General features: G+C 35.9%; 1 protein-coding gene across 3 annotated transcripts in view; it reads right to left on the minus strand.

The window, feature by feature from the left end:
• The window catches only part of GREB1 (growth regulating estrogen receptor binding 1), a 95490-nt gene that overhangs the window by 48787 nt on the left and 33081 nt on the right, over window positions 1-13622 (minus strand). For all 3 annotated transcript variants that reach the window (XM_074208504.1, XM_074208511.1, XM_074208499.1), the window contains exons 14-16: window positions 6590-6929; window positions 2962-3077; window positions 313-512 (exon numbers count right to left, since the gene is read on the minus strand). In XM_074208504.1, coding sequence (XP_074064605.1) covers window positions 313-512; window positions 2962-3077; window positions 6590-6929 — 656 coding nt within the window. The remainder of the gene's footprint in view (window positions 1-312; window positions 513-2961; window positions 3078-6589; window positions 6930-13622) is intronic.

Genomic DNA, 13622 nt, shown 5'->3' on the forward strand with positions numbered 1-13622 from the left:
TTAGGGCATGGCCAGCAATGCAGTTGGGATACAATAGAGAATATCTATCAGGGACCAATACAAAAATAAGCCTAAAATGGTGGGCAAAGACAGGTTGTGGAACTAGGTCAAAACAAAGCAGAATTTGAACTGTTCACACCATCAGTGGTACATCATGAACTACATTAAAAGCACCTTCGGTACTCCATTTTACAATGTGTACAAAAATAACTTGCAAAGATGACCACTTTATTAAGACATTCATTTGAAAAGAAGTCAAACTTCAGATTGAAAGACCTGCCATAATCACTCACTACATACATGCCCACACACCTTCAGTCACTATCTCTTCATCTTCATTATCTGTACTGCTCAGCTTCTCCGGGTCACTTTCCAAGACCTCACCTACAGTCACTTTCTCCATGGGGACTTCAGAACTCACAAAATAGGCTGCCAAGCCAAGCTCTTGTTCTAAGGTTGTTCTCACCAAGGAGGATGAGTTTATTAAACGCAGGTCACAGTATCTTAAAGACCTAAGAACAGATAAGAGAATGAGACAAATGGCTCTGGTTGTTCCCAACTATTACCCACCATCACTTGAAATACTTTCCCCAAAATGTTGGGTTCTGGGTAGACCACCAAAAGGAATAGAGAGAAGGTAAACAGGAATAATATATAATCATATATGCTTTTGGTCACAAAAAAAATCAACCCATCAGCATTTCTTCACTGAGCCTCTACTCTATGAATGGGCAATGATTCTGACAAACTAAGACTGGGGAAAGAGTTCAACTTAAAAACAAGTTCTCCCACTGCATCCAGGGCCATCTCTAATCATCCTGAACTATATCTTGTCTCTGGACCCAGATGGTTCCAGAGGAGAGAGGAGTGAGGTTGGTGACTTTGTACAGTGCTCCCTCCCTTAAATCCAATTCAACTGCAAGTCATGGCATCATCTCCCTGATGTCATGGTCCTCTTCAAGAACATAGCAATAATAATTGTATGTCCACAACTATGATAGGTGCTATGGGAGGTACAATACAGAACAAGGCATGACCCCCTACTCTTAAGGAAGTGATATCCTTGACTCAATGTTGCCTTATTATTTAATATGAGTGAGATAAAGGTCCAAATGGAACGATCATCAATCTGCAGAAGAGGCAGAGCTGAAAGGGATGGCTAGAACAATGCACAAGTATGACAGAGTCAGGTTTCCAAAAGCTATCTATAGGCTAGAACAATGGACAGAATTCAACCAAATGAATTTACAAAATTCAAAGTATAAGAATAGGAAAGCAGAGATATAAGAGCTTCTTAACAAAAAATAAATATAATGAAGAATATAAATAGGAATTGTCTGAAGAAACCAACATACACCTCCAGAGAACTCAGCAACTTAGACTTCAGAAATACATATAGAAACACAGAAACACACACACACACACACACGTAATGAGAGAAAAGGATGAAAACCAAAGTTGCTTGGAATGATATGAGGCTGGTGTTTAAAGTTAAGGGGGAAAGTTATATCAAAGGAAACAGGAGGCAAGACCACTTTAGAGTAGAAGGGATGATGATGACAACTGGTAGGACAAACAGCAGAATAGCTCATTTCTTATGTTGTTTCTGTCTTTTCTACCAAAACGAATGAACACTGAAGTAGAAGGACAGAACAAAAATGGAGAATACAGAGATGGTAGGTGCTCCAGGCAATGATAGTAAGAGAATATGGGGAAACCAAATCATTTGACCAACTGACCTATGTCTCCAAGTATTGACTGAAACAACTGAAAAGTGTAATTGCTAAGTCAATATTCGAAACATCTGAAAGTACACTGAGAACTGGAGAGGTACCCACAGGTCTAGAGATGGAGATCTTGTACTGATTTTCAAAGCAAGAGAGAATAAAGAAGTGGTAAAGCCTAGATCTTATTAATACTTAATACATAGTTACTAACAAATAAATTTAAAAACTTAATAAGAGTTTTACAAATATTAACTCACAACTCATTCACAACAATCCCGTAAGATAGATGCTGTTATTATCCTAATTTTACAGGTGAAGAAACTGAGGCAGGCAGAGGATAAGTGACTTATCTAGGGCCACACAACTAGTAAATATCTGAGGCATAATTTGAATGTGATATTTTTGACTTCGGGCCCAGTGTTTTATCTGCTGCACCACATCATAACCACCTCAAGCTCTTCTGACTCTAAATGTGATACCTGTTACCAATACATTATACTTCCCCATTTAATTTTAAGAAAAAGAAAACCACAAACTTACCAAGATAGAGTATCAGGTCTGAAATCAGGAAACACTGAGTTCAAACCTGACTTCAGATACTTATTAACTGTGTGATCCTAAGTAAGTCACTTAAACTTGTTTGCCTCATTCTACTTATCTGTAAAATGGGGAGAACAGATCACTTATCACAGTACCTGGGACACAGTAGGTATTATATAAGTCATCACTATTATTGTTATCATTATTGTTGTTGTTGTAGTTATTATTATTATTATTATTATCATCATGATTATTATTACCCTATCAACTTTCTATCAGCGTGACTTTGGGCAAGTTGCTTGACCTTCATGAGTCTTAGTTTCATCATCTATAAAATGGGGATGACAATATCTGTGGTATCCACATAAAACGGTTGTTTGATTTTAGAATCAAAAGAAGTCATCCAAGCATAGATTTAGGACTAAAGTGGACATTAGAAGTCATTGTCCAAATATTCTTTTTAAAGAGGAGAAAAAAGGCTTAAAGGGATTTAAGTTTCTCTACCAAAGCTATACAGCTGACAGTCTGAAGCAGGATTAAACTCAGATCTTTCCACCTCCCAAGTCCAATGCCTTAACCATTTTACAATACTATTATCTCTAGGGCAGATACTATATAGAACAGCATTTTATAATTATAAAAACCAAATAAATGTAAGACATTACGATTTAATAGGTGGTACTCATGTTCTTACCTTGGCAAGGATTCTCCATGAGGATCCATTCCACTAAATATTAATATGCAAGGCAGCCCCTCTAACTCAAGGTAAGTCTGAGGCCTCCATTCCGCATCTTCAATTTTCTGCCATATCTGTCACAGAAGAAAAAGTCAGTTGTTAATGCCTTGAACTGATTATAATAACCTATATTTCTATAGTGATTTAAAGTTATAAGCACAGATCCCAAAATAACCCAAAATAAAGCTTAATATACCCATTTTACAAATGAAGAAAATGAGACCAAACTGGTTAATTGACTTGCCGATAGTTATACAAGGAGTAAATGGCACAATCAGAATTTGAACCCAGGACCATTAACCCCAAATATAATCTTCTTTCCACCAATAAGTATTTGCTGATTTAAATGAAACTATGTTAAACTTCTGGTTCATCTGTAGTTTCAAAATATTAGATTGATGATATTATCTACTTTATCATTCTATCCTTTATACAAAGGCCTATGAAATGAAGCTGTGCTTGGGACTAATTCCAGGGGAAAAGTCTCCAGATGAATTTGTCTTTTGATTGTAATAATATGAAAACTACATAACCCAAAATGCTTTACTTTCATTACTGGAAAGTTATTTACTAATTGTTAGAATCTGCTTATTATTTTAAAAGTATCTACCACACTGGCTTCCTTCACAAAAATCTTTTCTACCATATCTTTAGATTTCCTTCCTTAGCAGGTTTTAATCTACATGAAATTTCAAGTTCATTCAGAAGTATGCACAATACAGTTATTAAACTTTAAAAATGACTGTAAAGAACAGATGTATCTAATCCTAGTGTAATAAGATAATTCTTGCTACACATTTAAAATATATACTTCATTTTTTTATTTTTCAATCCCCAAATTTGAATTTTACATTTTTCTTCATAAAAAAACATCTGTGTAAATAATTCTACCCATGAAAACTAAAGTCATTCAAATTGGCAGTCACCTACAAATACAAAGTTAAATGAATTTAGATTGAACCTAATAAAAATGCTAGAATCTAATAAAATATTTTAAGGAATCCTGGAGTGCCTACAATTATATATGTATCTTACCCTGGATGTCTTGTGATTTTATTGTCTTATGTGGTTTTTTCTTTTTTGAGGGAAGAGGGAAAGGGAAATACTAAAGTCAGGAATTCACTGGACAAAAGAATTTCAATTTGGAAATGTTTTAGACAGTTTATACCAATGAAACAAAATATGTCAATGTTTTAGACACAACATATTAGAGAAATCATCTAAGATACTGAGTTGTTAAATGAATTACTTAAGAGCACAAAGCTAATATGGTGAGAGGAAGAAAGGAATTCAACATGGTCCTTCTGGAATCTAAGGCTAGCTGGGCTCTACTATTTACTGTATCTTGCAGAATCCGTTGCTATATTGATACACATGGATACGTATATTGTTAGTGGATTCATTGGAGGTATAGGCCAAGCTGATGTAGAAGGAATCAAACTAAATTCTCCAGGGATTTATGCTTGGGCTGGGTTCAACATTTTCTAAAATATATATATCTATACATATCTAGGTATACATTTGCATATATACATAGCTATAGATGGAAGGAAGGAAGGAAGGAAGGAAGGAAGGAAGGAAGGAAGGAAGGAAGGAAGGAAGGAAGGAAGGAAGGAAAGAAGGAAGGTACATCAACTTGTACTCAAATCCTTATCTTATGCCTCTTTACAGCATACCAAGTCTAGCAAAATACAAAGAAATTCATCACCAGAAGACTGACCACCAAGTGATGAACTTTTTACAACCATAGAAGCTCATGAAATCATCTACCTAAATCTAGCTTGTGTCTCAGGGCAATTCATTTGAATTCTCCCAGCCTCAATTTTTTCATCTGTAAATAGGGATAACAATAGCATCTACCTCAAGGCTATATAGTAAAGAACAAATGAGATAACATCTGTGAAGTGCTTTCCAGACCCTAAAGTATTTTATAAATATTTAATATATTATTATTATTAACAAAAATGATAAGACATGGAAGTTATTAGAGACTGGAATTCGTAGGGAGAAACATATGAAAGGAGGTACAATTGCACAAATAAACCAATTAATCTATAAACACTTATAGATTATGACTTTCACTAATTTGGGGAGATTCCCCATGTAGAAAATCAAGGACACTTGAATTACTGAAGTAAGTAAAAAATTAAGGAGTTTGCTTTAATGCTTCACCAATTCCTTTGACCACTAACTTCAATTTTATTTTTGCTACATTCTTATTTTTGGCATATTTTTCAAAGATTAACATTAGGGCTTTGCCTATGACCCTGCTACTCCCTGACAGATGAGGATACTTCAGGGTAAATCTAAATAATTCTAGTCCACTGATAACCTTAACTTTTCTGGAGCAATATGTATTCTCATATAAGAGACACAGAATTCTCGCCTTTGGTTAATCAAAATAAATGGAGCATTCCATGCCAACATCATGAAGACTGCTTCCCTCTTCCAGGGTTTGTGTTGAGAGTCAGAGGGGGCTCCCCTTTCCTATTCTGGAAACATATATGAGTTCTTGTCCCTTAACCTACACCCCAAGTTCCGCCCAAATATTCACCAAAGAAAGCATTTTCATGGACTCCTCTCTGTTTCCCAGTTTCATTTGGAAAATGAGAGGGTTTGACTATGAGTAGCTAGAGGTGGGTGAGAATAAATTCATTCATTTAATAAATAAACATTTTAATAAATGTTTATTAATAGTACCTGCTATGTACATTGTAGTAATTCGATGGCTCAGTGAATAGAGTGCTGGACCTGGGGTCAGGAAGACCCAAATTCAAATGCAGCCACAGACACTTACTATCTGTGTGATCCTGAGCACGTCACTTAACCTCTATTTGCCTTTATCCACTAGAGAAGGAAATAGACAACCACTCCAGTATTTTTTGTCAGAAAAACCCCATGGGCAATATGGTCCACAGAGTGATGAAAAGTTGGCCCCACCTGAGCAACAGCAATGTAAAGTGTGCTTGGTTTTGAAGCGACAGAAGTAAAAACCATCCCTACTTCAGAGAGTTTACATTTCAATACAGTTTCCTTTATGTATGTATGAAGAGAAATAAATAAAAAATACATACTGCATTAATACATTCTTTATCATGAACTGCTTTTACAAGATGGATCCTAAGAGCTCTTATATCTCTTAAGTGGAACACAATCTTTCTCTGAGCATCTACCCTCCCTTTATGGAAGTTTTGTATCATAGGAACATGAAAATGGTTCATAGATTTAGAATAGTTAAGGACTTTAGATATAATATAGTCCAAAAATTTCATTGTACCAAGAAGATAACTAAGGATCAAAAAGAGAAAGAGGGTTTGTTGTCCGAGGACACACAAGGAGCAGAACCACAGTGTGATCCCTGATCTTCCAAACAAATCTCATGCTGTTTCCTTAGTTTCATGTTGACTATCCCAAAGATGGCTCAAGACAAAGAGAATTCTCATCAAAATTGCAGAAAACCATGTGTACATGAGATAAAAGGACGGGGATGAGATAGTGTGTTAGGGACCAACACCAAGGATCTTTCATCATCCACACATATCTCCTCAAGGAAGGAAGGTAGGAAAGGAAACTATCATTGACTTACCTTTAGTTGTTCCACAAAGTGTTTCCCAATAGTGATGGCAGAATTGGGATTTCCCAAGATGATCTCAAAGTGATCTTCTAGGGCAAGTCTCTCTCTCACGTGATAGAGCCGTTCATAAGCTACAGCAGCCAGGGGAATGCAAGGAATACGGAGCACAACCATGAGCCCATGACCACAGGAACACTGCTTAGAGGAGTTGATGAGGTTCTGGGTGATCTCCAAAGTTTCCACAGATGTATAGTTCTTCATCTGCGACAGACCACTGACAGCCATCATTGCCGCAGAATAATGTTGCACAAGGACAAATGTCCTTATCACTGCACTGTGCAATCTGGGAAATCTGAAGACAGGAAGAGAACAGTGACTTGAGAAGCAGAGAGGTTTAAGGTACCACAAATCCATGCCCATCCTCAGCAATGATTTTACTAACAAATCTGTAACTCATTTAACGCAGTTCTGAGATAGAGGAATATTCACACATCAGGAAAACAAGATAATTCTATCTGTAGAATAAGAAGGCAAAAACTGCTGCCCAAGGCCCTGACAAGAGTCTGTGTTTCATTCCGAGACTATCTACAAGTCATAGCTAAAAGCACGAGTCAGAGTTGGTGGCTCATTATGCTATGATGGTTGAGATATGTACTTTAAAAGGAGAAAGTAGAGAATCATTACTGTGGTGAAACCTTGAAGCTTGATTTGAGTTTCTTTTTCTATGTGCCTTTGTTCTCCTTTGTACTGGTGTGTCTTGTGCCCTGGATCACACTGTACACTGCTAGGAGACTTACACATTGATCACCAAAGAGGTGGTCAGTGATGGCTCTTTCCTTCTGAGGACTTCTGAACCTTGCCTAGCCATTCAGCATGTTAGGGTCACAGTAGTCTGATGTTGAACAGAGAGGAAAAATGTACATGAGATATACCCACATGAGGCTTCTTGAAAGCAAGACACATCCACACACAACTCTACACAAAAGCTTAAGTGGACTATAGGAATATGCATAAACCCACTGTGTAAATGATGATGACAATAGTAATGATAATGATGATAATATCTCCTGACTGCTTTCCAACAGTTGTTTTCCCCGCTTCTCAGCATCAATCCTCATCGTGTTCTTTACAAGGGGGAACTGTCCACTACATGGGGGTTGGATGTGATAGTTTTATGCTTTCTAGAATCTAGATTGGACCTAATGGCAGACAATCCTAAAATTAAAATACTGCTACAAATTTGGACTCAGTTTCTCTTATAGAATTACATCTATGATTTATAGTCTAACCATCCTGGACTCAAGTTGTACTTTGGTATCTATTTCTGATACACCAGCAAAACAAGCAATATAGTAGGGCTGCGGGCAACAACAGCTTACTAGAGACCATACTATGTCCTACTTTTATTCATTCTCTGTTTGAAAATACTATGACACTTACTAGCTATGTGACCCTGGGCAAGTCACTTTACCCCAATTGCCTCATAGAGAAAAAAAAAGCACAGAAAATACTTTTCCTATTTAAGGGGAGCTTCCAAAGACTCCAGAGAAGAAAGTAAGATGACATTAAAAGGACACGTGACTGGAAAATTCAGGTCCTACTCTCAGCTCTGACACTTTAGCTGAACCTTTCCAATTTCCCCCTTTATATTACAAATATTTGTACATATATCAAATATATTAGTCTCTCTGTTATACAGTAATAGACTTTATGTAGAACAGATGCAAAACAAATTTCTGTTGATTAAAATGTTTATTGAATAATTTGGTCAAGTTGCCATGACTTCAGTCAAAATGTTTCATTTCCCCTTTGTAGGGGAATATATAAAATGAAAAGATGAAAGGCTTGAACCAGGTAATCTCACCTATTCTAAGGCACTACACCAGTTAGACTTTATATTCCATAAGAGAAAGGACTGGGTCTTATTTTAACTTTGTATTTTCCTACAGGAGCTAATAAACATTTCTTGAGCAATTTTTATAAATGATTCCTCCTTTCCAGTTTCCTTATGGCTATGAAATATACATATTTTAGTCAAAGGGAGGAAAGGAGGGGAAAAAACCTCCCTTTCCTTTATCCATGTTTATTGAAGGGAGAAGCAAAGCAAAATGAAAGCAGTCTGCCAACACAACCATAACCTCACTGATGTTCATCAGTATGTTTGTGATAGCCTTGACTACCCTAAAGGCATGAGAATCAGAGATGATCACAACGTGCTTTACAAACTATAAAGCATTAGGTCAATGGCAAATGTTACCATTCATTCATTCATTCATTTATCTATGAGCAGCCTAGACTATAGCAAGACCAGCTCTATGGAACAAAGAAGGGACATGGTTCAGTCACCAAAAGAATTACAGAATGATGTCTTAGGAAGAAGTTATGGGAGACAGAACTAGTTTCACCAAGACTACCTCTCCCTTTCAGTGTTCTCCCCAATTCCCTGAAGACTCTCTTGGTTTTGACTACTGCTACAAATTCCTTTATTCATCCCTATCCCTGCACTGCTTCTTACTTTTTGCTTTGAACTCTGGTTTGCTTCTGCAACAGATCTGAAGACATGAACTTTATTCTTATCTTCCCAAGTAAGTTTTTTTCTTTCCCTTTAACCCTATTAATTTTGAGCATTTCAGGACTCATGCCTGTGATTTAACATGAACAAAGAGACAGCAGATATCTTTGTTCAACCAAATACACATGAATAAGTATTAAATCACCAACACCTCAGAACATTTCCTTCATGAGAAAGTTAGGTTAAACAGACAAGAATGCTAGAACTGGAGACAGGAAGACCTGAATTCAAATCTAGCTAGAGATAATTGCTAGCTGTGTAACCCTGGGAAAGTCACTTAACTACTTATTTCATCAAATGAAAAATGGGGCTCATAAAAGCATTTACCATTACTCAGACCTAAGGTTGCACTGAGGATCAATAGTTGTAAAGTGTACATAGTAGGTACTTAAAAATGTGTTTTCTTTCAGAGCAAGAGAAGGCATGAATAACCTAACAACTTAAGATTGGATATTAAGGCAATATAGCATAGTAAAAAAGAGCAGTGGATTTGAAGTCAAATGACCCCCATTCAATGCCAGAATCTTAATACCCATGAACCATGGGCAAGTCATTTGAGCCTCAATTCTACTTTTTAACTGAGGTAGTTGGACTAAATGTTCTTCAAAGTCCTTTCAAGTTCTAAAATCTATGATCCTCTGAATAAGATTGAGGTTACCCTGAAAGAAGAGGCTTTTTTAATGACTTCAGAGATTCATTCACTCTGTGAGCTTTAATAAAGATTAAGGACATGATGATCTTGTTTACCTGTGAAGCTAAAAGGCCCTGATCTTTAAAAAGGATATAGCAGTTAGTATTTCTAGAGTGCTCAGAGTGGGTGCTTTAAAAGGACTTTTATGATTCATAATCTAACATGGCAACCTTAGAAATGTCAAAAACTATCAAAATTGTGAAAAGCCCATGTATAATAGATGTACTCATTATAACCAAGGACATCACAGAGCTCTTCTTAGCTATTACTCAGCATTTCTCAGTCATTCCTCAGCAAAGATAAAAAATGTTTGTTGAATTGATAGCATTGTGTGACCATAACATTAATAAACAAAATTATTTTAATAAAGTAATTCTAGAAAATTAACACTTAGTAAATTCAACTATAAAGCCTTACCCTCTTCTCAATGACAAATAGTGGAAAACAAATGACCCAGGTTCAGATCTTATCACTAACATTTACTTCTCACATAAATATAGCAAGTTACTAAGACTCCTTAAAGGTCTCAGTTTTCTTATCTGTCAAATGAAGAGGGTAAACTATATGGCTTTTGAGGTCCACTCCAGCTCTATAGCTAGGACCTTATGATCAGGGATCTGATAACAAAGTAATATCTTATAGCAGTCTAGAAAGTCAAAATTTCTGAGTTTATCAGCAGCAGCAGCAGCAATAGCAGCAGTATCAACTACCAACATTTATATAGCCCTTACTATGTGTTGGATATTCTACTAAATGATTTTTAATTACTACTATCTCTGTACATGTACAACTTTTACCAGAGTGTTCACTGCCTTGGGGAGAGGAAAAGGAAGGGAAGGTGGTAGAAAAATGTGGAATTCATAAATTGCAAATGTATGAATGTTCAAAACTACCTTTGCATGTATTTGAAAAAGAAAAGAAAATAAGAAAGGAAAAAAGTATTATTATTTTCTTGATCTTCACAACAATCTTAGGAGGTAGGTACTGTTATCCCATTTTATAGGTGAAGAACCTGAGACAAATGAGTTAAATGACTTTCACAGGGTCACATATATATATATTAATAAGTATCTGAGGTCAGATTTGAACTCAAGTATTCCTGATTCCAGACTCAGAATTCCAGAGACTGTGCAATTTAGTTGCCCCATTAAATAGTTGCTTATGAATTCACTTTTCATCTCTAGCTTTCTATTTCCATCTCTATAGACTAAGAAGGTAGCTAGGTGGTACAGTGGATAGATCACTGGGCTTAGAATCAGGAAGATTCATTTTCATGAGTTTAAATCCAATCTCAGATAATTTTTTGCTGTATGATCCTAGGTAAGTCACTCAACCTTATTGTGTCTCCATTCTTCATCTCCATTCATTAAAATGGGCTAGAGAAGAAAACAGAAAATCACTTCAGTATCTTTGCCAAGAAGATCCTAAAATAGGATCACAGAGAGTCAAACTTGACTAAAATAACTGAACAGCAAATAGAACAAGGAAAGGCAAACTAATATTTAATCCCCCAAAAGAGAAGAAGATTCAGAAGGAACTCATACTGTATTTGAAAGGTCATTGACAGATAGAAAAATAATTAGAACTATTCTGTTTGGATCTGGCAGGAGTAATGGGTGAAAGTTGCAAATAGTAAAATTTAAACTTGATATTAAGAAAAATATCTTAAGGAGAACTGTTTAAAAGAAGTATGGGCTACCCTGGGGGGTGACAAGTCTTCTTCACTGGAAGACCAGTCAGAGACTGGCCAGTCATTGGTTGACTATGCTAAAGTGAGAATTTCTTTAGGATTATGGATTTGACTCAGTCAATGTTGAAATGAGAGAGCTTTCTAGCTCTAAATTACAGCAAAGGTTCCATTCTTTACAGCCAGTCCTGATTGGAAATGGAGGACAGAAGAAGTAAGGTGGGAACTGGTACTGAATTTTCAAGAAGAGAACCATTACTATTCCTTTCTCCTCTATAAATAATTCACCCCAAATTCTAAATAAATATTAACCAAAGGAGGGCATTCATGAATTTCTCCCTACTATTCATTATCTGGAAAGCTGAAAGTAGAATGACTAACTGGTTCTCCTGTATATCTTTGTCAACATATATTGGATTATTCTATCTCTCTCACTCTACAAGCTCCAAAACTACCTATAATCCTATTTTTGTTCTTATTATTAACAACCTATATTTATATATCACTTTCAAGTTTACATAATGTTTTCTACATAATTCTGTAAGGAGAAAATTCTTAATCTGAAATCCATGGATGATCTCAGAGGATCTGTGAAGTTAAATAGGGGAAACAATACATCTTTATTTTATTAATCTCCAACTTAAATTCAGCATTTCTTTCAATTTTTTTAAGAGTTGTTAAGAAAAGGTTCACCAGAACATGGCCAAAGTAGGCCATGACCCAAAAAGATTTAAAAACCCCTACTGTAAAGTAATTAGCACTGTTATTCCTATTTTTATGAAGAAAATAAAATTGAGAGATTAAGTGACTTATCCATGATCACCCAGATAAAACAAGGTCAAAGCATGATTCAAACTCAAGTTTCCTGGATCCAAGTCCAGTGGTCTTTCCCTTCCATCATATTGCCTCTTGAACTAAAACTCCCTTCTTATCCCTACAATCATGTCTTACTTATCCCTACAATCATAAAACATCATTCTGGTCTCTGGAAAAGTTCTTAGATACAAGGTTATAAAGAAACACACACTGACTGTTCACAAAATACTATCCTATATCTTTACTTAAATTGCACCCAAAGTCTGAAATGATTCCTCACCCTACCCCCAACCTCTCTACCTCTGGCTTCTGAAATCCTTCATATCCTTTTAGATCAATCTACAAAGCTAATTCCTGTGTGTAATTTTCTCTGACCTTCCCCAGTCAGAAAAGATCTTTCTCTCAATCTCAAAGAAATGACTTAATCGAAGACTCTTGGTACTGCCACTCACTTAGCCTTAGGACCTTGGGCAAATCACTTCACTTCAGGATTCTGAGTGTTCTTCTCTAAAATGAAGAATGGGTTCTGAATTTCTCTAAGATTCCTTCTAGTACCAATGTTTTGTGATTCTATAAAAACCATAGCAATATTTTATACTCCTCTTATGCACTAAAGAATGAAGGAAGGAACCAGGAATTAATTTAGTACTTACTATGAGCTAGTCATTCTACTAAATGGTTGACAAATATGTCCTTATTTATTCCCCTAGGAAGTAGGTATTATTGTTATCTTCATTTTACAATTGAAGGAACTGAGGCACACAGAAATTAAGTGACTTGCTCAGGGTCACACAACTGGGAAGTGTCCAAAACAAGATTTGAAAGTAAATATTTCTGACTCCAGTGCTCTATCACTATATCACATAGCTGCCACTAAATATGCTCTATGGTATACTCATTATGTGTGGGTGTTCATGCCTTTATCTCGTACTAGGTTAGCAAAAACTAACCCAGTCTGTGACTGTGTATTGATTTATATTCTTTTCTCAATAAGTCCTAAGAAGATATCTTTACAAATAGAAGGTCTTAATAAATGTTTGTTCACTATAAAAGAAAATAACTGTGAAAGATTTATGAACTATGAAAAATATAATGACCAACACAATTCTAGAAGATTCAAAGTGAATCATACCTCCCATGTCTTGGTAAAGAGGTAATGGATGAGGTCCATATTTTCAGACATAGTCAGTGTGAAATTTATCTTGCTTGACTATACTTATTTGTTACAAAGATGAGCTTTTTTTGAGGAGAGAGGAGTTATTAAAATAAAGAAAAGCAG

The sequence above is a fragment of the Macrotis lagotis genome, chromosome 1 (genome assembly GCF_037893015.1).
Source record: "Macrotis lagotis isolate mMagLag1 chromosome 1, bilby.v1.9.chrom.fasta, whole genome shotgun sequence".
Taxonomy (NCBI): domain Eukaryota; kingdom Metazoa; phylum Chordata; class Mammalia; order Peramelemorphia; family Peramelidae; genus Macrotis; species Macrotis lagotis.